Here is a 25,459-nt window from a genome sequence, read left to right as displayed (position 1 = left end):
AGCAAATTAAACCCATGACTCTGAAGCCCATGGTTTTAACCATGGCTCTTTATCCTCTCTTATAGTTGCACACATATGACTTGAAAGGGACTCCATTTCCCAGTGGAAAGTTGGCAGCCTGGGGGAGAAGTGCTATGGCAACACGTTGTCAGGAAGGAAGGATCATGATTCCGAGGCCTAGTGCCCACCTGCTTGGCCGGCGCCAAATGCTGGGGCACTCAGCCTCCTCATCAGGTCACATACAGCATCTACAGAGACATTGACAAGCCCCACTGGAGTGCTGCCCATGGAAGTGCAGGGGGCAGGAGACCCCTACCATTCTGAGGGAGGATGAACAGCTCCTCTGTGACCTGCCTCTTGAGGCGACTGTCATTCGGGGGTTGGGGGCTGGCAGGTGCAGTGGGCTCCTCCGTGGACCTCAGTGAGTAGTCTGCATAGTTGATGACCTCTGGAGCCGTCACAGCTGGCCTGGGTCCATAGATGTCTGGGAACTTGAGGAGGGCACGGGGCTGAACAGGTTCCGTGGATTTTTTAACGTTGAACTGCAAACACAAATTACTCTGATTAGTCCACAAAGGAGCACTCCTGTCTATTTACCCCCATGGAAGGGAGAAGCGATGAACTGACCTGTTGTAGGAGGCAGAGGGAGAGGTGTGGTTCCATTCTGCTCCAAAGAGCACAACCGATCAAACTCACTCGAATCCGCAGTCCACTGAGATGTGGGCCCTGTTCATCTATCCCTCCTCCATCCATCGGCCCATCCATCCTATGGCTGTGCCCATGGTTATTGCCTGGACCTGCTGCAGGTGGTTCCCCCTCTGCTGCTCTCATCTGCTCCCTTGCCTCTTCATTCTCCCCTCTCTCTTCCTCCCTCCTCTTCTCCACCTAATGGCTCAGAAATGCCAGTGGCTCCCACCACACTTGGAGCAAAATTCAGACTCTCTGCAGCTTGCCTAGCTTGATCCTGCTCATCTGTCTGATATCGCCCCCAATCCTTCCTTTGCTCACCTGCAGTCACTGAGCTCCCTGCTTCTCAAACAGCTTGGGCTCTTTCCTTGGTCCAGCTTCCAGCTCCTAACTTTTCCTCCCAAACCGCCCACCCCTACCTCCACCTGCTTTTTGCATGGCCGGCTCCACCTCACACCTGAAGTCTGACCAAGGAGTCCATCTCTAACCTTCCAATCTAAATTAAATCCCTCCCCCAAGCCTGTCCCTCCCTATCACCACATCCCACTCTTTTACTTCACAGCATTGATCTCACCCTATATTGTTTTGATCATAGGCTGGCCTGTTTGTAGTAAGTATCTCCCACTAGCATGTGCGATCTATTAGCACAGGAATTATGTCTTGTCTTGCTCCTGCCTAGATCAGCCTGGTCCAAAGCTCACTGCCCCCATGGCTCTCGATGTTTGCCCTGTCTTCAAGTCTTTCCCTAGCGGAGCAGTCCCCATCAGAAACATTTATCATTATCTTGTTACACACAGCAACTAGTCACCCTGGGAGAGACATGCATGACTTGCAAAACCAATTTCCCTTTGCACCTCCACCCACACTGAGAGTGTCACTGGGCATCAAGTTGCTGTGTCCCTTGTGCCTAGCATGGTGTCAGCTCACAGGGAGTATGCAATAAATACCTGCGACTAGGGCTGCCATGTTGTATGGGTTGTGCACTGCACAAAAGTCTCTGGATGAGGACAGAGTAGAAGCCAAAATGCAGCCTGTGTACCACTTGTCCAGTTGTGTGCTCTAGGCTAGGCCCTTTTCGCTCGGAAAAAAAGGGGAATCTTTCTTTTTGAAAAGACTCACCTGCTTGTCAACCCTTAAGTGCGTGGGGCTCCTCACACAGAGAAGTGGGATCTTCTGTCTCTCCCTTCTATTTGAGAGACTCAAAGTTACATGACAGGTAGCAAGAGGAGCCTTCCCGGTCCTCAGGATTGAAGACTAGGTCTAGAGCTTAAATTGCTGGCACCTGGGTGGGCAGTCCACAAAAGGGCCCTCAGGTTAGACAGGCATATGTGAAGACTGAGATCTATGACTGAGTTCCCAAGAAGCCTCCTGCCCTCCACGCTGGCCCTGCTGGCCCTCCTGGCCCTCCCATTTCTGTGGCTGAAGCGGGTAGTGGGTGCAAATGGCTGGCAGCAGGACTCAGGCTGCCCTGCCCAGTGGCAGGAGTGACCCTGCACTGCGTAGGGGTGGAACTGGACCTGGTCTGGAAGGAGAGGCACTTAACAGTTTGCACTATTTCAAAAAGTTGTGTTTCTAATTTTTGTACCCTCTTTAATTATCCCAGGATGCATCCTGGACATTCTGCCCCGGTTGAGACTCTGTCCCCAACCATTCCCGAAGGAGGCTGGACCTAGGTGATAGGGACATTCCTTAATTAGTTTCATCCATTGGACATAAGAAGCTGCAGCAGGGCCCAAAGGGGCAGGAAACAGGGGCTGGCCTCTCGGTGACCTCTTGGACAACTTCTTCCTGCTGGGCCCCCTATCCTGCTGCTGCCCCTGCATTTTCACATGTTTTCTTCTGAACTTCCCTAAAAGTAGAGATTATCCTTTTTGTACAGATAAGGAAACTGAGGCTCAGAGGAGATTTAAGAAACCCTCAGTTCTTCTCTCAGAAACACTGCACAGTAGATTATAATGTAACCCAAGCGAGGACCTGATTGTATCCTGATCTCCACTGAGTGTGCCTGGCACACATGGGCTCTAAAAGCATTTCTGACTACAGTGGAGTGAAGTCACTTGGAATCATGCAGCTGGTGAGGGCAGCAGCAGAGAAAGCCTAGATCAGCCTGGCCCAAAGCCCACTGCCCCCAGGGCTCTTGACACTTTTCTTGCCTCCAAATCTTTCCCCAGCACAGCAGTCCCCATCGGAAACATTTATCATTATCTTGTTACACACAGCCACCAGTCACCCCTGGGAGGGACATGCATGATTTGCAAAATCAGGCCCCCTTTGTACCTCCACCCCCACTGAGAGTGTCACTGGCATCAAGGAGGCTGGCTTCCAGTACCAACCCTACCGCTGGAGCTAGGTCACTTTGGGCAGGTAATTCCACCTCTCTGGGCCATCACCTTAAGTGATAGGTGATTTGCAGACTATCCCACTCCATATTCTGAGTTGCTTTTTTAGGCTGCAAAGAGGTGAGAGACACCATTGCTTTATTTACAGGTATAGGTGAGTTGGAGACGATCACAAACAAGTAAAATAAGTAAGTATATTTGGCCACTCAGGACCGCAACACAGAAGCGGACGGGAGGCAATATGTGTAAATAACACCTGATAGCTAGTGCACAGTACATGCAGGGCACAATCAGAGGTGCCCAGGAGGCCGAGCTGGCCTTCAGGGAGGAGCCAGGGCGTGACTGAGACTTTGAAAGAGAGAGGGTGATTTAGAAGGCAGGGGTGAAGACCGGGATTGGGGAAGTAAAATTCTGTGCTCCTGACACCAGATGCTCAGGGCCCTTGGAAGAGACACAGAGCAATGACTAATGTCGCCATCTTTCTATCCTATACAAAGTCACCTCCACCTTCAATATTTCATATAACTCTGTATTACCTTCATCCTACTGTTTCACAATGAGGAAATTGAGGCTCAGGGAAGCTCGCAATCATACAACTGACAAGTGGTATGTATCATAAAGCCTCTAGATATTTTCACTTCAAAATTCACGTCATTTCCATTGTCCTGCAGCTGCTTCTCAACACCACCCCCTCGCCACCCCCTGCAAAATCCCTGTTGGTCTTGCCACTGGATTCTAAATGACAACCACAGCATCTCAGGGGCCCACCCGCTGCCACTCCCTCCCATTCATCGGCACAAAAGTGCTCCCAGAGGCTGCTGGGCCTCAGCACACACCTGACTTAAAGTCACGTCACCCTCTGCTCTCACTTGGTTGGGACCAGAACTAAGACTGTTTGGGTGGCCCGGGAAACATTTTTTGTGTTTATATTTGGTTTCATCCCAATTCAATCATCTGAGAAAAGGGCTGGGCTTCATTCCCAGTTCGATGCAATTTGGATGATTTTGCATTTTCAAGGGGGAAATAATCACTGGGCTCAGCTCTGAGTGAAGTTCACTCTGTGTTGCCTCGAGTCATGACAGAGTCTGGCTCTGCCTTCCTCCCTCCTCAGTGGATCTCAATTTGTGTGTCCCTGATAACCTCAGGAGCTTGTTACCAGAGCTTAAAATGCACTCCTAGAGCAAAAGATTGGGCATTTCTTAGTTGTCTACCAATACCCATTCCCTCTCCCCTCCACCCGCCCTCCACATCACCAGGTTGTCTAGGTTTCATCCCATCCCCAGCTCCCAGGAAGAGGGTCAGATCTTTCCATTTCTTGGCATTATCTTGGTGACCGATTCCTAGGGGTTGGCACCCGTCCTGGGGAAGCCAACCCAGATGGAAGGGAGGGACTTGGATTCCACAGTAGTAGAAGTCCCCTCCTCCCTGGACAGGAAGCGGGTGGCCCTGCCTTGTGACTGCAAGGTGAGTCAGCCTTGGGGCAGCAGTGTGGAGAGACAGAAAGAACCCGTGTCCTTGATGGCAATGTCATTAAGCTGCTCAGCCAACCAGTCCTGCAATCTGTCCTGCCTCTGCATTTCAAGTTACATGAGCAATACTGTTCTTATTGTTTAAGCCAGTTTGAATTGGGACTTTTGTGCATTGCAACCCAGAGCATCCCAAACTGATGCATTGCCTTTTTCACAAGCATCACAGGAGATCATGACCCTGGTGTGGAGAAACTGGGCCTGGGGTAGAAAGAACCCCTCTTGAATCTCTGCATCCAGCCCAAGGCATCCTCATTTGCTGTTTATTCTTTTCCCACTTTATCCTGTGTGGCAAATGGCTGGCTTTAGCTGGGAATGACTTACGGCCTTTGCCCAGGCCAAGAGCAGAGTCTGATGACAGCTACACGAGTCTCTTCAAGGAGCAAAAGCAGCAGCTCATTACGTATCTCCTTCTCTTGTACAATCTTATTTACTGCATTTCAAACTTGGTTCCATCACATCTTTCAAATGCATCTATCTTTGCACTTAAATAGCTGAAACGTCAATGCCAGACAAACAGAAAATAGGTTCAGAGGTTGAGAGAGGGAGCCTGGGAGAGGGTTCTAGGTGAAGAACAAGAATGTCTGGGGGAAGGAGGTGCTCAGGGTAGCAGGGCCCTAGAGAGAGACCTTGCTCCAGCCTTCCACCATGGGTGCATGAGGGGCAGGACTTAGAATCAGATATTCTCTGTCTATGTGTCCCTTGAAGCCCAGGAATAGGGCCTGGGAAGTATATCTGCAGGATGAATAAGGTAAGATTTCCAGGGGAGACAGGCATTCAGCAATTAGGGGATGGGTGCACAGCTGTGCTTGGCATTGCATGTGCATCTGGATAGAAGAATCACACCCTCAGATGTGCATCAGACCCCTCAAATGTACCTCCTTAGATTCTCCCAGCCTCACCTGTCCCTGGGACCTTTGGCTGCTTGCTCCTCCCACTGCGTCCAACCAGCTGTCCATGGGCACAGCCCCACAGGGTCTCACATTGGGCTCAAGCCATACCTTTCTTGCCTTCTGCCCTGGGACTTCTCCATGCCTGCTGAGGTGTGAGGCACCAGGAACACTCTGTCCACTCAGAAGCAACCCAGATGTGCAGAGAGTTAAAGCTCCACAGGGGAACTCAGCAACAAAAACCCAAACAACCTGATTCAAAAATGAGCAAAGGACTTAAATAGACACTTCTCTAAAGAAGATATGCAAATGGCCAATAAGCACGTGAAAAGATGCTCATCATCACTAATCACCAGAGAAATGCCATAAAAACTACAGTGAGATACCACCCCGCACCCATTAGAATGGCTACTATCAACAAAACAGAAAATGACAAGCATTGGTGAGGATGTGAAGAAATTGGAATTCTGTGCACTGCTGGTGGGAATGTAAAATGTACAGCTGCTGTGGAAAACAGTATAGTAGTTCCCTAAAACATGAAAAATAGCCAGGCACGGTGGCTCACGCCTATAATCCCAGCACTTTGGGAGGCAGAATTGGGTGAATCACTTGAGGTCAAGAGTTCCAGACCAGCCTGGCCAACATGGGGAAACCCCATGTCTACCAAAAATACAAAAATTCGTCTGGGCCTGGTTGTGCACACCTGTAATCCCAGCTACTCAGGAGGCTGAGGCAGGAGAATCGCTTGAACCTGGGAGGCGGAGGTTGCAGTGAGCCAAGATCGTGCCACTGCACTCCAGCCTGGGTGACAGAGCAAGATCTTGTCTCAAAAAAAAAAAAAAAAAAAATTAAGAATAAAATTGCTGTATGATCCAGCAATTCCACTTCTGGGTATATACTCAAAATAATCGAAAGCAAGGTCTTTGAAGAGATAATTACACCCATGTTCACTGTAGCATTACTCACAGTCGCTAAAAGGTGAAGCAATCCAAATATCTATGAACAGATGAATGAATAAGCAAAATGTGGTATATCTATACGATGGAGTATTATTCTGCCTTAGAAAGGAGGAAGATTCTGACACATGCTACAACATGGGTGAACCTTGAGGACATGATGCCAAGTGAAATCAACCAGTCACAAAAAGACACCTATTGTATGATTCCACTCAAATGAAATTCTTAGAGTCCTCAAAATCATAGAGACAGAAAGTAGAATGGTAGATGCCAGAGGGTGGGGGAGGGGAAAATGGGAAGTTATTATTCAATGGGTAGGTACAGATTTTTTGTTTTACAGCACAAAAAGTGTTACGGAAATGGATGGTGGTGATGTTTGTAAAACATCCTGAATGAATTAATACCACTGAACTGAGGCTGGGCATGGTGGCTCATGCCTGTACTCTCAGCACTTTGGGAGGCTGAGGCAGGAGGATGGCTTGAGCCCAGGAGATCTAGACGAGCATGGACAACATAGTGAGACCCCATTTCTACAAAAGAAAAAAAAAATTAGTTGGGTATGGTGGTGCATGCCTGTAGTCCCAGCTACTCAGGGGGCTGAGGTGGGAGGATCGCTTGAACCCAGAGGTGAAGGCTGTAGTGAGCCGAGATTGCACTGCTGCCCTCCAGCCTGGGCAACAGAGGGAGATCCTATCTCACACACAAAAACCATTGAACTGTACACTTAAAAATGGTTAAGATGGTAAATTTTATGTTATGTTCTTTTACCATAATAAATTAAAAAAAAAAAAAAAAAAAGAGAGAGAGAGAGAAAGAGAAAAAAAAAAAAAAAAAAAAAAACCGAAATCAAACACTTCTATGGGAGGAACCCGACACCTGTGAGCTGGAAGACAGGAATGAATTCTCCTTCCTCCTCCTCACTGTTCCCAAAAGTGCCTTCAGTCGCCTTTTGGAAGATGACCCCTGCAGATCCAGCAGTCACCCTGAATGCCAAGTGGCAGTGGCTCGGTAATACCCCTGTGCTTGTCCTTCCTCCTCCCGGGCCCCGCCCACCGTTCTCCGGCTCCCGCTTCCTCATGAAGGGCAGCACAGACGCCTCCAGCTCTGCCTCCGGTAATAATCCAGGCAGAGACAGATGGCATGGGGGGTGGAACCTGAACCTTCATTTAATGAACAAATATTTATTGAGCCCCACTACAAGCCAGGTTCTATGCTAAGTGTTCGGAATATGGGAGTAAACAGGACAGATGCTGTCCTTCCCTTATGGGGCTTATGTTGGAAAACCAAAAATTAATTATGTAGTTAATGATCTGTAAACAAACATTTCATCTTACCAAAGATGCTAGGTGACCCCTTTTATGACATGATTAATTTTTCACCTTAAGGCTGTTTATTAATTTGGGGTTTCATGCTGGGACATCCCTCTTACAGTAGCATTGCACCACCCAGGAGGCTGCAGGTCGGGGAAACAGATCCAGCTGAAAAAGGGGACATCTTTACTCTTTAAACTTGAACTTTAAAAAAGGGGAGGGCAGAGAAGAAGCATCCAGTTGAGAATCCAATATTCAGATGATGCCAACCATAGGCCACTGCTGCTACTGAGGTCTGTAGTATAGCTAAGCCCCCGCTAAGGGGGTAGTGAGGCCAGGGCAGAGGGACCTGCAAGAGTCTGTCGCTCTGGGCTCTAATACTGGCGATTATACCCACTAACGTGTATATAATGAAATATATCCTGCTGATCAGGTATTCAGGCTCTAAAACAAGACAGCTTAGTTGGAGTCTGGGCTTTGTCAATTACTTGCTGTGGGACCTCGGGTCCGATTAATTAACTTCTCTGTGCCCAGTTTCTTCATCTGTAAAATGGGGATGCTAACAATAGCATCTATCTCCTGGGGCTGGATTGAGAATTAGATAGGATAACCCACTCAGAGCTCTTAGGACAGAGGCTAGCCCAGCCAACCCTCGACAAATGTCAGCAATATTTATGTGACTCTAGGGTCTAGTCAGGTGCTACGAAAAGTGGGGTTTGTGTGTAGAGACCAGTTGATGAACTATTTTTTGTTGTTACTTTTTTACTAATTTGTGATAAATATAGAAATTGAGTGTGAGCATTACAACAAACCTAAACTAAGCTAAACTGCAACCTCTCTCACAGGTGGTTGGAGAAGCTCTGGTCTAGACCAAGCATTCTCACACCAGAGCCGCCGTGGTAGGTGCATCTGTGATGACACCTTTCAGGGTCCTGTCCCTCGGTGTCCATGCCCTTGTATAATCCCCTGTCCTTGAATATAGACTGGACCTAGTAACTTGCTTCGAATGAACAGAATATGCAGATGTGAGAAGACAATATTGCTAAGATTAGATTACCGAAAAAATGACATTCCATTTTTCTTGCTCTCTCTCACCCACTCCCTCTGATAAAACACACTTCAATGTTGAGAGCTTTCCTATAGAGAGCCCCATGTGCAAAGACCCGAGGGCACTGCAGGAAGAACTGAATCCTGCCAACAACCACAAGAGCGAGCTTGGAGGTAGAGGTTGCCCCAGTCAAACCCTGAGATAAGCACAGCCCCAGAGGACACCTTGACTACAGCCTGGCAGAGACTCTGAGCCAAAGGACCCAGGTAAGCCATGACTGGATTTCTGACCCCACAGAAACTGAGATAATAAGAATTGTTGTTTTAAACTATTGTGTTTTGGGGCAGTTTGTTACACAGCAATAGATAACTAATACAGCTCTTTGTGAGAATTACCCAAGAAGGTGTTAAAAAAATGTACACACCACTACACACCCACTAAAATGGCTAAAATAAAAAAGACTGACAACACCAGTGTTGACAAGGACGTGAGACATTTGGGATGCTCACCAGCGCCGGTGGAAGGGAAAATGGCAAGTCACGTTGGAAAACTGGAAGTTTCTTAAAAGTTAAACATAAATCTATCCTATGACTCAGCAGTTCCACTCCTACGTATTTATCCAAGAGAAAGGAAAACATGAATCCGCAAGAAGACTTAGACATGGCTACTGAGAGCAATGTAACTCATCCCAGCCAAACACTGAAAGCAGCCCTGCCGTCCACCAATAGGACAATGAAGTCGGTTGGGGCATATTCTTATAATGGAATATTCATCAACCAACAAAAGGAATGAGTTTCAGGTACGCTTAGCAACAGAGATTAATTACCAAAACATGCTGACGAAAAGAAGGCAGCTGTCTACAAATACATACTGCCTGATTCCATTGACAGAGCTGGATCTCAGCCAGAGACAATTTGGCCCCTCAGGGGACATTTGCAGTGTCTGGAGACATTTTTGGTTGCCACAAATGGAGACGGTGGAGCTGCTACTGACCACAGTCACCATGGGGGTTGGGAGCTGTTACTGGAGGCCAGGAATGCTGCTAAGCATGCCACAATGTCATCCCCTATCTCAGTTTGGACAGCTATAACAAATTACCATAAACTGGGTAACTTCAACAACAAATGTTTATTTCTCACAGTTCTAGAGGCTGGAAGTCCAAGGTTGAGGAGCTGGTGAATCTGGTGTCTGGGGAAAACCCACTTCCTGGTTTGTAGAGAGCCATTTTGTTGCATCCTCACATGGTGGAGAGCAGACAGCATCTCTCTCACATGTCTTCTTCAAGGGCACTAATCCCATTCACGAGGGCTTTACCCTTATGACCTGATCACCCCTCAAAGGCCCCACTTCCTAATATCATAGCATTGGGGTGAAAATTCCAACATATTAATTTGAGGGCACACATTCAATCCCTAATTCCCCTACAACAAAGCATTATCAACCCAAAATGTCATTAGGGCTGAAGTTGGGAAACCCTGATTTAGATGAAGTTCTATGACAGGTGGAACTCATCAGTGGTAATAGACTTCAGAACAGTGACTGCCTTTGGGGAGAATGAACCGGGAAGAGGCACGTGAGGGGTGTGGGTTACAGCCTGAGAGATACATATTTGTCAAAATTGATCAAGCTATAAACTTAAGATGTGTATATTTCACTGTATGCAAATTATATCACAATAAAAATAGAGATAAAGATAGATACATGTACACACACATGCACCTCTGAGTGACATGCTGAATTGGGCTTTCTGGGGTGGTTGAAGAATCTGTATGTTCAGCAAATTTGCTGAGAGATTCCTGCACACAACCGGCCCAGAACTTGGCTGTGGACCTGCATTTAGGATCCACTGGTCTCTAGACCAGTATTTCTCAAATTTTCTTTCCAAATAGCCTCAGAGGCAGAAGAAGGTGACACATACTCTAGGGAAGGGGAAGCAGTTGGGAGCAATTGGGGATCTTTCTCCAAATCTCCAATTCTATCTTACAGATTCATATGAGTCTTTGTATTTGATTCCATATGATTGTTTTAGTATTAAAATGTTTTAAATTACTACCAGCAAGGAAAATTTTCCTTTATTTCATGACTTCTAGGTCTGGTACCACACTCCTTCCACTCCCACTCAAATACACACACACACACACACACACACACACACACTCCCTAATGTCTGGACAAGCAGCATTAAGTCCGTTACATCAAGCTAGAAGAAACTGAGAGAAATCCTCATTTTGCTCATTTTGCCTCCAGGGAAGGACCAACTCCTGCAGGCTAAATGGGAACAGCCTCACTATCCTTTGGAGATAGCTTAGAAGCTTATCAAAATTTCCCTTCCAACTGCAGAGAAAATTTTCCTGGAGAAAATGTGGGGCGCAGCTCTTAAGCAATCCAAAGGTTTGATCTCCTCTGCCCATTCCTTCTGTAGAGGAAGGCACACCCAACCGATTGTGTCCTCGCAGATACCGACAACTAACTGAACCTTCGTGGCTAGCCAGTCACTTATTAACAGACTTGTATTCATCAAGGAAGGTCAACTGCTAAACCTCAAGGCTGAACACAATAAAAGTTGATTTCTCACAGTCTGAAAAGGGCTGGTTATTTTCAAACTCAGGGTCCCAGCCTCTTCCACCTTGTGTCCAGCCTCTTCCACCTTGTGTCCCTGTTTACCTGTGCCCTGCACCGTTCAAATATAAACTCCCCAAATCCTCATAATAACATTAGAGGAAGTACAAATATTGTCAACCCCATTTTACAGAGGAGGACACTGAGTCTGTAGAGCGCAGTTCTGTGCCAAAAGTCATGGCCCGCTAGGGGGCGGTAGAGGCTGCATTCAGACCCAGGCTGACTCGCCCCAGAATCCCCTGCGGAACCACCAGGCCTGGCTGCCTTCCCGCCACTTCAGCCACCACTTTCCATTTTTAGTGAGCCTTGACCACTCCTCCACGTTTCTGTGCCCCTAAGGCGGATGCCCAGGACGCCGCCTGGTCCCACCACACACTACGCTGCCCCTGCATGCCCTTCAGTCAGGGAAACGGGACTGTCAGTGCCAGTTCCCATACTTTGACGTGCATCACCTTCATTTGGGGAATGAAGATTCCCAGGCCCCCCAGAGGTTTGACTTGATGGGTTCTAGGTGGAGCCTAGGGACGCCTCACTTGGGAACACTCTGATTTGGGGGAGCCCCAAACATCCAGGTAGGGTAGACGTAGACACCCCCTCTTTCATGGTAAGCTGCTCACAGGCACGGCCTCCTGTCTCAGAGTCCGCTCAGCTCCCCAGCCCCCGCAACACTGATTTGCCTGGTAGGCCTCCGTCTCCTAGGAAGCTGCCAGCGCCAGGGCCCTCTACTTCTTGCTTGCTTCAAGAATTGTGAAGCCATGTGCCTTTGGGCAAATCCACAGTTATTTCTGGGAGTGGGAGAGTGGTGACACAGTTTAAGTTGCAAAGTGGAAATCCACCTTGAAGAGGAGGCTTGGCTTCCGGTCCAGGCGGCGGAGTGTTTCCATGGCGATCTTGCCCCTGTACCATCTTTTGTTATCCCTTCCAACACCTCCTCTCCTGTTTGTTCCGAGTCTGTGCCCCCAATCCTTTCTCAAATCCGCCTCCCTCGGAGCTCACCTCCTCCTATTCTTTCTCCTTTCTCCTTGTGGTCGTTTTGAAATCTAAAACAGCCCGTTTGTGGTTGGTCCAGGACACTCACTGCCTCCAGCCGGTACTTGATGTGACTTGATTGGAGATTTGTTGGTGGGTGAGCCCTGCTGGCAGCTGCCCCTCCCCACCTGGCCAGGATGAGACACAACGAGAATACCAGCCAGCCCTAATGTAAACCTTTTATCTGCTGTTTGTCATCATTCCATCATTCATTCGACAATGATTAAACCTCCCAACAATGGCCAGCTGCCCGAACACCACTGTCTGATCACTGTCCTTATGGAGTGGACATTTCCAGTGGGGTAGAGAGCAAGAAGCCAGGAGATCCCAAAAGCTGTTTCCCTTAGGAATAAGTGCTATCCAGACCAGGACACATGGTAATGAGGTCGGTTGCGGCGGGGGCGGGGTGGGGGGAGTTGTTTCTACTAAGAATTTGAGGGTCAGGGAAAGGTCCCTGAGCTAAAATTTGAAGAAAAAGAAAACCCATCATATGTAGCTTTACGATGTGTCAGATACAAGTCTAAGCATTTTACCCATTTGGTTTCATTTCAACTTCACAGCCTCGTGAGGAGGCATTATTGTCATCCCCACTTAGAGGAAGAAACTGAGGCACAGAAGGGTTAAGTCTGAAGTCACATGGTTAATAAGATGCAGAACTGGGAATTGAACCCATGCACACGACTGTGGAGCCCGCAGGCTTTCCAGCTTGGCCCCAACCTTCCCTTCCCGGGAAGACACAATAGTCTGTTGTCATTCCCAGGTCTTGGATAGATATAAGGAGAAGCCAGTGGGGCTGGAGGATGTCCCATCTCTACCCTCCCAGCCTAGCCATTCACTCCATCAACCATCATTCAACATTGAGAGCCCTTTATAGGATAAAAGGCATGGCCAACACTGATCGCTACCCCGATGCATAGTCTGTATGTGTGTTGGTTGCAAGGAGTGGGGAGGAGGGGGGATTATTAGAGTAATAACTATGATGAAGAACAGTAAAACACCAGGCAGAGTCTGTAGGAGCAAACCAAGCTTTGCCTGGAGAAGGGGAGGGTGGTAGGCGCAGGAAGGGGAGAAGGGAGAGCTGTAGGAGGATTCATAGAGACACTGACTTTGGGTTGGGTGCCCCTGAAGTCTGACAGGTAGAGAAATTAGAGAGGGGCATCCTGCCAAGACAGCAGAAGGAAAGTTTGCACCGTGCCCAGAATGCAGTCAGTCCGCGGGTGCAACACAGCTAAAACCCAGTGAGAGGAGGGGGGTGAATGTTGCTGCAATCTCAACATTTCTGGCGGAAACTGAATTTAAAAACAGAATTAAAAAAAAAAAAAAGAAAAAACTCCATGGGACTGGAAACTGCAAAATGGTAAGATCCTACCTAGAGATTTCCTTCTTGTAGGTGGCCCCTGCATTATTTCAGCAGTCACATCACAAAGCCCTTTAGGCCACCATCTCTGTAAACTTTCTGTGTAACAGATGCTCTGCAATGCACAACACAAACTTTACTGTATTTAATCTTCACACAACTATAGATAAGTGCCTAATATTTTCTCTATTCTATATACCCTAATATTAACAAATAAAAAAATAACCTAATTATTTTTACTACAGAGGAAGAAACTGAGGCTCAGGGAGATTGAAACATATCCAAGGTCACACAGCTAATATATGAAAACATTGGGCTTTGAACCTATGTCCACCCCAAAGCCAGTGCTACTAACCTGTATACTACACTGTGTGTGGTTTCTTGGGACTGTGTCTCTGGATACCAACCACACAGTTAAAAATGGAAAAGTTTGAATCATTGCTTTCGCTTCTCTGGCAGGTGCCACATCATTAGGCTGGCGGCCCCATCCACTCCCTCTTTCCCCCACCAGTGGTCTGGTTGTTTTCATGAACTGCCTGGATGTTTACGCATCAGCTTTGGTATTGTTCTCGGTTCTGAATCTGGGTTTGACATTCTTTGTGCAGGAAATGCGTTTCATTTGTGCCCTGAACAAAGGCAATGTCAAGACTATGTTGTAATCTCATCAACACTCATCATAAACTATTGTATTTTAAAAGGTCAGTAATCTGGGCTTGAACACAGCCTTTTCACTTCAGCCACCCTGCCCTTATTTTCCCATCTCCAGTGGCCACAACAAGGCTGTCAGCAATGTCTTTCACCTCAGAGCACAGTCCCTGTGTCTTCCAAAATTTGACTTTGCTTTCCAAAATTTCCACTTCTGCCCCCTCTCCTGTGCCACTGTACTGGTTTACTAGGGACTCACATTTTTCCTGTTAAACTGAGTCCATGTATTGAAGGATCTCAGCACTGCATAACTGAAAACTTCTGTCAGATAGGAACACAATTGCTTCATATTGGTTCATTTGAATCCTTTAGACATTTTTTTCTTAGTTTCTATTTTGTGTTTCTAATTTAATGTTCTTTTCCCAAGACAGTAATTTTTGTATTAAAGGCTGAAAAGTTTGTTTATATGTCAGTTTCCTTGGCATTGAAATTAGGGTGTGCTTTCAGAGCAGCTACAGGATTACTTGATTCTATGGTGCTCAGACAATTGATGAAACCATTAACTAGGGCAACTGCCATAACCGTTATTGTGCCAATATGTATTATAAATAATAAAGTGCAAAAATTTGAGTTTGTACCCATTTAAAAATTGATTAACATATATTCAAGGTTATCCTTATAATAAGACCTCTTTCACACTTTTGCATTCTGATAAGCTTTTCTTAGCGGAAGAGAAAGGAGATAAATCTACAGAACCATCAAACCCATATGAATATCACCCATTAGAGGTGATGCAGTGTAGAAAAAAAGTGCAGGGAACCGCTAATCTAAGACATCCATCCACTTATATGCAGATACTTGAAAAGCACATCAGTCTCTAACCCAGAAGTTTAAAAACAGCCGAGTTGTAAAGTACAACTTCAAAACCAAGACAGAGGCTGTTTTAACTAGATTCTCCTTATGTTTTGGTTTTAAGTCAAACCGCTCCACATTATATTGCTGTCAAACAGAAATCAGAACAGACTTGTTGCCTGCCAATCATCTGTTCACCCACCCTACATACCATGGGAGATACATGAGTAAGTGAATAAGTCCCTGCCCTCAGAAAGTTTACCATCCCCTGGTAGAGACGAGATATTCCATAAAGGGGAAATACGAGGTGCTTATGCTACAATTCTCCTACCCTATGCTCATGGCAGATTCGGCTAATTGATTGAAGCATTCTTTCCTGCTGAGTTTGGACACAGGGTGTTTGTTCAGCTTCGGGCTCCAGGAAGCTACTATCCATTAACAGGAATTGATATGGAAGATGAAAGACATTTGCTATTCCTGATTCAAACTTATGAAAAGATAGATAAAAATAGAAGGCAGTCTTAAAAAGCTAAATACCTGGACTGTAGGCTACATAAGACCTAAGGAGGAACTCTTCATTGTTGATGTGATCGGAGATGGCTTCCTGGAGGAGGGGCTTCAATGCAGCATTCAGGGATGACTAACAATGAAAGAGAGAGAGAGAGGCTTCTGAAATAGGGAGGACAGCAGCAGTGTGCATCCAAAGGGGAGCATGCTTAGGACATGGTGAGTCAGCTGGAGAGGAAGGCTGGGGTTGGAGAAATGGAGTTGGAAAGCAATGGTGAGGCCAGGTCATAAAGGGCCTTGAATGCCAAGCAAAAGATCTTGAATTCTATCTTATAAACAATGGAGAACCTTCGACAGTTTGTGAGTAGGAGAATGACATGAGCAAAACTGTGTTTTCAGTAAATCAAACCAGCAGGTACATACAGGAGGGATGGACAGACGTGGAGGAAACTAAGTGAGAAAACCAGCCTGGAGACACAGGGACACAGTGAAGGTAACCCAGTTTGGGGGAACCGTGTGCTGGGAAAGGGAGGAATCCAAAAGTGAGAGCTGCCTCAAGAAAAATACACTTCAACTATAACTTCTCAGGCCTCCCTTTCCAAAAAAGACACACGCACACGTATGTTTATTGCAGTGCTGTTCACAATAGCAAAGACTTGGAACCAACCCAAATACCCATGAATGATAGACTGAATAAAGAATATGTGGCACATGTACACCATGGAATACTATGCAGCCATAAAAAAGGAATGAGATCATGTCCTTTGCAGGGACATGGATGAAGCTGAGAACCATCATTCTCAGCAAACTAACACAACAAAAGAAAACCAAACACTGCATGTTCTCACCCATAAGTGGAAGTTGAACAATGAGAACACGTGGACACAGGGAGGGGCACACACCAGGGCCTGTTGGGGGTGGGGTGGTTGGGGAGGGACAGCATTAGGAGAAATATCTAATGCAGATGATGGGTTGATGGGTGCAGCAAACCACTGTGGCATGTGTACACCTATGTAACAAACCTGCATGTCCTGCACATGTATCCCAGAACTTAAAGTATAATAAGAAAAAGAAAGAAAGAAAAAAGAAAGAAAGAAAGAAAGAAAGAAAGAAAGAAAGAAAGAAAGAAAGAAAGAAAGAAAGAAAGAAAGAAAGAAAGAAAGAAAGAAGCAGAACCACTGTGTGTCACTGGATGTCTGCAGTCTCTGCCATGTTTGGGCAACAAATTGATTCTTCTGTGTGAATTTCATGACTAGTCAGGAGATGCATTTCAAGGGATGGCCATTAATGTGCTGCTTCTAACATTCTTCCTGCAGCTGACATTTTGGCAGATTCAAAGCCAGTCAGTATCATCCATAGATCTAGTTCTTCCTTCTTTTAAATGAGATGCAAACCTAATAGATTTCCTTCTGTATTACAAGAGCTGACAATCAAACAGTCTACGAAATGTCCCAAAATATGATCTGATCGTGGAAGGTCAGTGACATCAGAGTACCTGGCTCCAAATTACTATAAACAAATTACTATAAATGAGAACTATTTTTCCTCAGCTCACTCCAAGCTTTTTGAAATGAGAATAATAGCCCCAAAGCTTCCTACCCACAGGTGTGTCTGTTTGGCAAGCATATATTAAAGGCTTCAAGATGCACAAAGCATCAGGCTAGATGCTGAACCAAATGGGAAAATGAAAGTGGCTTCTAAACAATAGAACCTTGTGCAAATAAAGGGTGTTATCACTGTTGGTCCTGAGTTTTGCCAATTTCATTGGCATACTTCCTCTGCCTCACAGACTCTTCCTTTATTACTATTAATCATTAGGGTTGGTAATAATAGCTAACATGGTTTGAGTATGCTATCAATAAGGGTTTTTGCAGGAATAGATGGCACATTATAACTGGGTAATTGAGGAGATTTTCATAAAGCAGATATTTACAAATGTATGGAGGGTTAAGGAAAGCAACAAGGAGTGGCGAGTATGCAGGGGCTGGGAGAGCTGGGCACTGTTAACATCCCTAGGCCTGAAGGGGCAAGAATCAGGAGAGGTCACTGGAAACAGGACAGGGTGCTGAAGGGAAACAGCAGCCTGGCAGGATCTGACCCCTTCAGCTGAGGATGTAGCCACCCCCTGGGCACCTAGCAGGGAGGGGGCAGGGGTGATGAAGGCCCCTCACACTCCTCTTGTCCTCAGATCTCCTTTGGGCCAACTCCACCTGATGCAAAGGCAGAGGAGTTGGTCAATGCAGCCAATAGGTGGGGGCCTCCTGGGGCCAGGGTGTGGAGGGGGAGAAAACAGGGATAGGCTTGGAACAGGGGGTGGGGAAGAAGTAGGTTTGGGGTTGAGAGGGGAGCATTCAGAGGGTTCTGGAGGCACAAGGAAATAACTTCCAGCCCAGCACTCACTATGTTCTGTGTATGACTGTGTGATGAACATCTCTCCCTCTAGAATATTAACTGCATGAGGCCAGGGACGGGTTCTGCCTTGTCACTGCACTGTCCCAAGGGCTAACTCAGTCCCTTGCACATAGCAGGTATGCAAGACATAGTTGTTGAATGAATAATCATCCTAGAAATGGAATGTTCATGTTCCCCTTTTCATTCTAACAGACACATTTCATTTATCACATCTGGAATACTCTTGATGAATTTTTCCTTTCCTGCATGGTGAGTAGACAAGTCATTGCTTTGGTAAAGGATAAATAAGAAAATAATTCACAGATTCTTAAAAATATCCTTTGAGCAACGGCAGGTGCTGAATCCGTTGGGTGCTTTCATACATGTCATCCTATTCATTCTTCCATATGACCTTAGAGAACCTTGTAGAATCCCTGTTTCATGAATGAGTAAAGTGGGATTCAGAATGGCCGTGGTGATTTGGCTAGGAAATGGTGGAGTCTGAATTCAAATTCAGGTTTTTGAGTCTCATTTGATTCCTATTTTAGCTCAGCATCTTGATTATAAAAATGAACACTTTCATTCTGAGTTAATTTTTTCTTTTGAGTGGTCTCAAAGATTGTTACCTAAAATTAATTCCAGTGGGTACCCAAAATCAAATGCAAGGCTACAACATGGTGGGATTAGGCTAGGCACCTAACCTCGCATTCATTCCTTTCTGTTCTTTGTCTCTACATGTTTTGTATGGAGGCTGTTGTGCAAAGGGTGATAGTCATGTTGCCACTTAAAGAATCTGCTCCATTTGTTAGTAAGAGACGAGATCATTAGATGACGCACTTGCAAAGAATGTGCAAAGAAGCCCTCCAAATCATGCGAATATTTTCTCTTCATGTCACATCACTGCCTTCACTGTATTTCTCTCTGATATCTTCCCCTTTCCTCTATGTGAAGTGACTGCTGGAAATGAAAGTGTATTTTAAGATGGTTGGCGATATGCTCTGAGAAGTGGAGTGCAGGGGGGATTCAGAAATGCAGAATAAGCTTAAAGCTAACAGAAGATATTCTACACGCGCAGCTGTTTCAATCAACTCTTCTAGTTGCCCTACCAAACTGCTTTTACCCAACCTTATCTGCATCTTCAAACACCATCTTTTCCAAAACATCCTTCTTAATTCTATTTGAAAAGCAAAGTCTTTGCAATCCTGCCTCAATAAACTACAGCCTTTACCTCGTGCCGTTCTTACCAGCAAGTCCAACCTGTGTGGTTTATAATGCTCTTCCAAATAAAACGTCTCCCTGGGTATTACCTCATTGGCCTGGCAGCTGAAGATTTTAAAAACTCTCTCTAACGTTAGCCAGATGAACAGAGACCTGAAGGGAGAGAAACCTGTACAAAGTGAAGCTGCCACATGCTTCCTGCTGGTATTGATTTCTTGATATGTCACGAAAGGCAAGCACAGAGATCCTTCGGTGAACTCAGCATCCTCTCCTGCTTCTCTGTGCCTGTGGTTTTTATTTTGGCTACAAGCAGAGGTGTCAGCCCCATGGATCCTTGCCTTCTCATTTGTCTACCCATCCATTCACCAATGTATTTAGTCATTCAACATGTCTCCTCATTTCTCTTTGCTATACGCTAAGTCCTGCTCAACTTTCCATGAGGGAAAAGCATGTCTTTGACTTAATGAGTGGAGGTGGGGGCAGGGAGAGGAATCAATGAAATACGTTAAAATACTCTAAGGTCTATGCCAGATGGACTGACTCAATTTCACAGAATTCTCACAGGACCACCTCCCATTTATGCTTGTTTTCATTCATATTCATATATACAACTCCTCCTCATTATTTGACTCTGATCTGTTCCTAAAAACATGCTGATTAGCAGATTTCAGAAAGCAGGCACTGGTTCTCCATTATTTTAATGGGAAAAATTATAACGCATTCCAGGTCCACCCCAAAACCACAATCAGCTTCCCCAAATAGCACTGTACCATTCTTAAGCAGTGTGTAAAATTCTCCCGGGACTTTTCTATAACATAAGGCAATTAAAGCATTCTTCATCTAATGAATTGGGACCCATTGAACGCCTCCTGAAGGTTTGTTGTGTGGGCAGCAACTGGCCCTGGAGAGGGGCAAGGCTCCTCCAGGCATCGCACTGGCCTGGCAGTGTTGATACATAAGGAAATGTTAAAAGACACTAAATACTGCCTCAATTAGACGGGGTTTGCAGGGCCCAGGTATCAGCGTGAATTTGAGTGAGGGACTAAAGCTTGGGGGAACAACAGAATGGGAAAGATGAGAATAATAACATATTTGACAGACAGAGCAGCAGGTGCAAACTTGCTGGAAGAACAGGGCAGCCAGGACTACTGCACACACACTCTATTTTTCTCACGAGACTCATGAACAATGAAATGTTTTTACGGGTTGCCCATGTGGACTCATTTTAATGGTCGCTCAATACAGACAGCAAATGTTTGTTAAAAACTTGCCAGCTACTGTGATTTTGGATATATACCCAAAGGATTATAAATCATTCTACTATAAAGACACATGCACACGTATATTTGTTGTAGCACTGTTCACAATAGCAAAGACTTGGAACTAACTCAAATGCCCAGCAATGATAGACTGGATAAAGAAAATGTGGCACATATACACCATGGAATACTATGCAGCCATAAAAAAGGATGAGTTCATGTCCTTTGCAGGGACATGGATGAAGCTGGAAACCATCATTCTCAGCAAACTAACACAGGAACAGAAAACCAAACACCACATGTTCTCTCTCATAAGTGGGAGTTGAACAATGAAAATACATGGACACAAGAAGGGGAACATTATACACCGAAGCCTGTCAGAAGGGTGGGGGGCTAGGGGAGGGATAGCATTAGGAGAAATATCCAATGTAGATGGCAGGTTGATGGGTGCAGCAAACCATCACGGCGCATGTATATCTATGTAACAAACCTGCACGTTCTGCACATGTATCCCAGAACTTAAAGTATAATACAATTTTTTTAAAAAGCACTTGCCAGCTACTGATGAATATTGTAAAAGTGAGAATTTGGGTTTTTCTTTTAGATGTTAAAAGCTCAGAAAATACCACAAAGAGATACTACTTAGCACCCACTAGGATGACTTTAAAAAATAAATAAATAAAATAAATAAATAAAGAATACCAACTGCTGGCAAGGAGGTGGAGAAATGAGAACTGTCATACATTGCTGGTGGAGATTAAAATGGTGCAGTTGCTGTGGAAAGCAGTTTAGCAGTTCCTCAAAATGTTAAATATAGAATTACCATATGACCCAGCAATCCCACTCCTAGGTATATACTTGAAAGAATTGAAAACAGGTACTGAAATACTTGTACAGGAATGTACTTAGCAGCACTATTCACAATGGCCAAAAGGTAGAATCAATCCAAATGTCCATCAATGGGTGAATGGATAAACAAAATTACGTGTGTCCATACAACGGAATATTTTTCAGCCATAAAAAGAAATAAAGTACTAATACATGCTATGATATGGATGAACCTTGAAAACATGATGCTAAGTGAAAGAAGCCAGTCACAAAAGATCACATATCATATGATTTTATTTATATGAAGTGTCCAGAATAAGCAAATCCATAAAGACAGAAAACAGATTGGAGGAGGGAGGAATAGTGATTATTTAAAGGATGAAGGGTTTTCTTCTGAGGTGAGGAAAATGTTTTAGAACTAGGTGGAGGTAGTGGCTGCACAACAATGTGAATGTACTAAATGGCATTGATCCTACACTTTAAAGTGATTAATATCGTGTGAATTTCACCTGAATAAAAAAAGCTTTGAAAATAATGGTAACCTTCACATTATCAGTACATAGCTCAATGCCCCTCCTGGAGACATTAATAAATGTTTGATTTATACATGCATGAACGAATTCATGAATAAATGAATTTGTCCATGGTCTCCAATGCCCTGCTCATCCAGGCCCCTGCCTATTTCCCCAGCTTCATTGTTCACTAGGATCTCCCTTGCTCTCTGCTCTTCAGCCACACTGGCTTTTCCCCAGGCTCTCGTAAATGTTAGGCTTCCTCCTGCCACAGGACCTTTGCACAGGCTCATTTCTCTGTGTGGAGCCCCCAACATCCTTCCCTTTTGCCCTGGTTAAGATCTTCTCCCACTGTAGCTCTCAGTTTGGCCATCACTCTCTAGGAAAGCTTTCATCTTGTAAGGTGCTCTTGTAAAAGCTCTTCATCTTACACTTACAAAGCACCAGAACCTTCTGTTGAGGTCATCTACCACCAGCACACATTTTAATTTATTTTCCCTCTTCTTCTATAAACTCTGGTTTTACCCATTATACCATAAGTTTTGTGAGGGCTGAAGATGGGTCACTGTGTCATTGGGAAGAGGGGAGTTACCACTGTATTCTCACCTCCCAGCACAGCACCTGGCACATAGTTGCTTAATAAACACAACCAAGGAAGAAAAAGAGGGAGGAACACACCTTTTTCACCTGTTTTCCTTTATAACTGTATTAGTTCCATTATTTCTTATCAAATAAGTTATAGGGGGCCCTTTGTGTACATGTGTGTTGATTCTGATACATACGTATAGAATCTCTTAGTTCTTAAAACTTGTTTCTATGAAGCTGTTCTCCATCCTCAGAGCAGACTTTCCCATTGTTTCTTAGCAAGAAATAAGCCCTGGGAGTACTGAATACAGTAAGAAGAAGGTGGAAGCAGGAGGTGAACTGCTGCTGGTTATTGGGAGATTGTAGGTCAGTGTGGACAACAAAGGGACTGTCTCCACATACTCAGATTGCTCTCGTAGGTCTTTGATCCTGGAATGGTTGTGTCTTATTTTTTCTCCTCTTTATCTTCTGGGTCGGATGCTTCCCTCTCCTGCTGGTCTCTTCTCTTCCTTCTGCCTTTGCTTGGACCCCTTTTGGTTTGTCTTTCAGGTGTTTCCTTCATCATGATCCAAAGGCCTCTCTATCCCTCCTCCTATGCCCCAGGTACCTCCTCATAACTTGGCTAGTATCTGAAAATCTGGAAAGGATGCAGCACTGTTTTCTCCTGGAATTAACAAAAGGTGCTAGTGAATTGTCAATTCCATGAAGAGAAGAGCCATGTATCTGAATTATCTACAAACTGTACCCAAACAAGGAACTAGGGGAGGAAGGGAGATGGGACAGGTCAGATCTGTCACTGGAAAAAAGACTGAGGGACACAGGCTTAGGGGTCCACATGTGAGTGCTTTGAAGAGTATTTCCAGCGGGTCTGTGCTCTTCTCCCTGAAAGAATCTATGCTAATTTCTTGATGAAAAATTCATACTGTCTTCCACGTTGCTAAGCAACCAGCCCAAACATGTTTACTGTGTAAAATCTATGTGGAGGGCCCTGGGCTGCACCCAATGCCTGAAGTGTGATGGCGGCAGCAAAGCAATCCAAAGCACTGGGAAAGGTTTCTGAAGTTGACCCTCAAAGATGCGTATTTATAGATACTTTTATGCAGTATCTGGGGAAACACAATGGCTCGAATAAAATTTTGACTACTTTTTTTCTGCTAATATCCAGCCTAGTAGTCAAAAGTGTGCACGCTGAAGCCAAATTTTGTAAATTTGATTCCCAGCTCTCCCACTGAATACGTACTTAAGCTTTCTGTGTTTTACTTTTCTTCTCTAAAATGAAAAATAAAACTTATGTATATTTCATAGGGTTATTGTGATAATTAAAATTAATATGGTTATGGCCAGGTGCAGTGGATCGCACCTGTAATTCTAGCACTTTAGGAGTCCAAGTCAGGAGGATGGCCTGAGCCCAGGAGTGCAAGAACAGCCTGGGCAACATAGTGAGAACCCCTCTCTAAAAAAATAAATTTAAAAGAAATTAGCCAGGTATGGTGGCACATGACTGTATTCCCAGCTACTTGGGAGGCTGAGGTGGGAAGATCACTTGAGCTCAGAAGATCAAAGCAGCAGTGAGCCATGACCATGCCACTGCACTCCAGTCTGGGTGGCAAAGTGAGACTCTGTCTCAAAAAACATTTTAATATGGTTAAAATGCTTAGAACAGTGACTAGAACATATAAAGAACTTGATAAATGTTAGTTATTCTATCATTGTTATTTATTACTCTATGGAAATACTTTGTTGTGGTGGTGGTGGTTTATACGAATGGGTGAGTTCACCAGGCAAGAGATCAGCTAATAGTAAGCTAGAAAATGAGTCCTTTAAAAGTCTGAGAATCCATGGAGGTCAGACCTTACAGCCTTCCAGAGTTGAATCAGTTCCAGGAGTGGGGTTAGCAATACATGGGGCATCCTAGCATCATTAAGGTACAGGGGAGAGTTCAGAAGAACAACCAACCTGCACTGCAGAAAGCTCTATTTTAGGCTGAAGGGGGGAATAATACCCCCCACCCCGGGTTTCCCATGGCACCTTGTGCTTCCCCGATCATGGCAATTGCTTGTTTTATTGTCTGTCTCCCCATTTATCTAGAAGAGCGTATATCTGTCTTTCCATTGCCATATCCCAAGGCCTAGCATGTGCTCATTAATCTTTGATGAATGAACTATTTAACTAATGAAATGCAGCATCTGTCCATCCTCACTCTTATATGTGTGAATTGAAACAACCAATCAGAGAAGGTGTTGCTTTAGAGGACTAAGGAGGAGGAGAAGAGGTGGGAGGCCTAATAGGGCTACACTGATGGTCTTAAGGTCCCAGTCCCAAGGGGGAATCCTTTATGCAGCACAAAGGAGGTGGCCACGGGAGAAACAGCAGAAAGCAAACAGGGCCAAAGAAGCAGTTTATAAAAAAACCACAAAAAGGAGGCTCATGTCTCTTGACTATGGCCCCAAAGTCGTCCTGGCAATAAAAATACTAGCCTGGTACTCAATTAATGTTCACAAACATGTCACAATATGACACTTTTTAATAAAAACCTTACTGATGTATAACTGCAGGCAGAAAAGTACATAAATCATAAATGTAGAGCTGGATGCATCTTCACAAAGTAAACACATCTCTGTAACCAGGACCCACGTCAAGAGGCAGAGCATGAACAAAAGCCCAGAAGCTCTCCCACCCAGCTGCAGCAATTTCCTGTGCCCCGGGGTAACACCATAAATAAACTGCGCTGGCTTCAAATCCTGTGTCAATGGAGCCCTAACAGTATGTACTCCTTTGTGTCTTCCCTCTCTTATTCAGTGTTAGGTTACAAGATAATGATTTAATTCAAAACACTGCCATGTGCTCAGCATCATACCAGACATTGTCAAGAATACAAGGAAAATTAAGGAAAAATTATCT

At 45.1% G+C, this 25,459-nt stretch overlaps 2 protein-coding genes across 3 annotated transcripts in view; one reads left to right on the top strand and one right to left on the bottom strand.

Annotated features, from left to right (window-relative positions):
- SYT13 (synaptotagmin 13) overlaps positions 1-25,459 on the bottom strand; it is a 46,384-nt gene that overhangs the window by 15,434 nt on the left and 5,491 nt on the right. The window contains exons 1-2 of one of the 2 annotated variants that reach the window (XM_050757607.1): positions 1,807-1,951; positions 317-542 (exon numbers count right to left, since the gene is read on the bottom strand). Coding sequence is in view for 1 of the 2 variants with exons in the window: in XM_050757606.1 (XP_050613563.1) it covers positions 317-542 (226 nt within the window). In the remaining variant the exon portion in view is untranslated. Of the gene's footprint in view, positions 1-316; positions 543-1,806; positions 1,952-25,459 lie in introns of those variants that run through there. The other variant, XM_050757606.1, reaches the window with a different exon arrangement.
- The window catches only part of MAPK8IP1 (mitogen-activated protein kinase 8 interacting protein 1), a 631,105-nt gene continuing 613,188 nt past the window's right edge, over positions 7,543-25,459 (top strand). The window contains exon 1 of the mRNA XM_050757553.1: positions 7,543-7,546. The gene's annotated coding sequence lies outside the window, so the exon portion shown is untranslated. The remainder of the gene's footprint in view (positions 7,547-25,459) is intronic.

The sequence above is a fragment of the Macaca thibetana genome, chromosome 14 (genome assembly GCF_024542745.1).
Source record: "Macaca thibetana thibetana isolate TM-01 chromosome 14, ASM2454274v1, whole genome shotgun sequence".
Taxonomy (NCBI): Eukaryota; Metazoa; Chordata; class Mammalia; order Primates; family Cercopithecidae; genus Macaca; species Macaca thibetana.
Note: the sequence above shows the minus strand (reverse complement) of the source record. Positions and strands in the feature narration are given on the sequence as shown.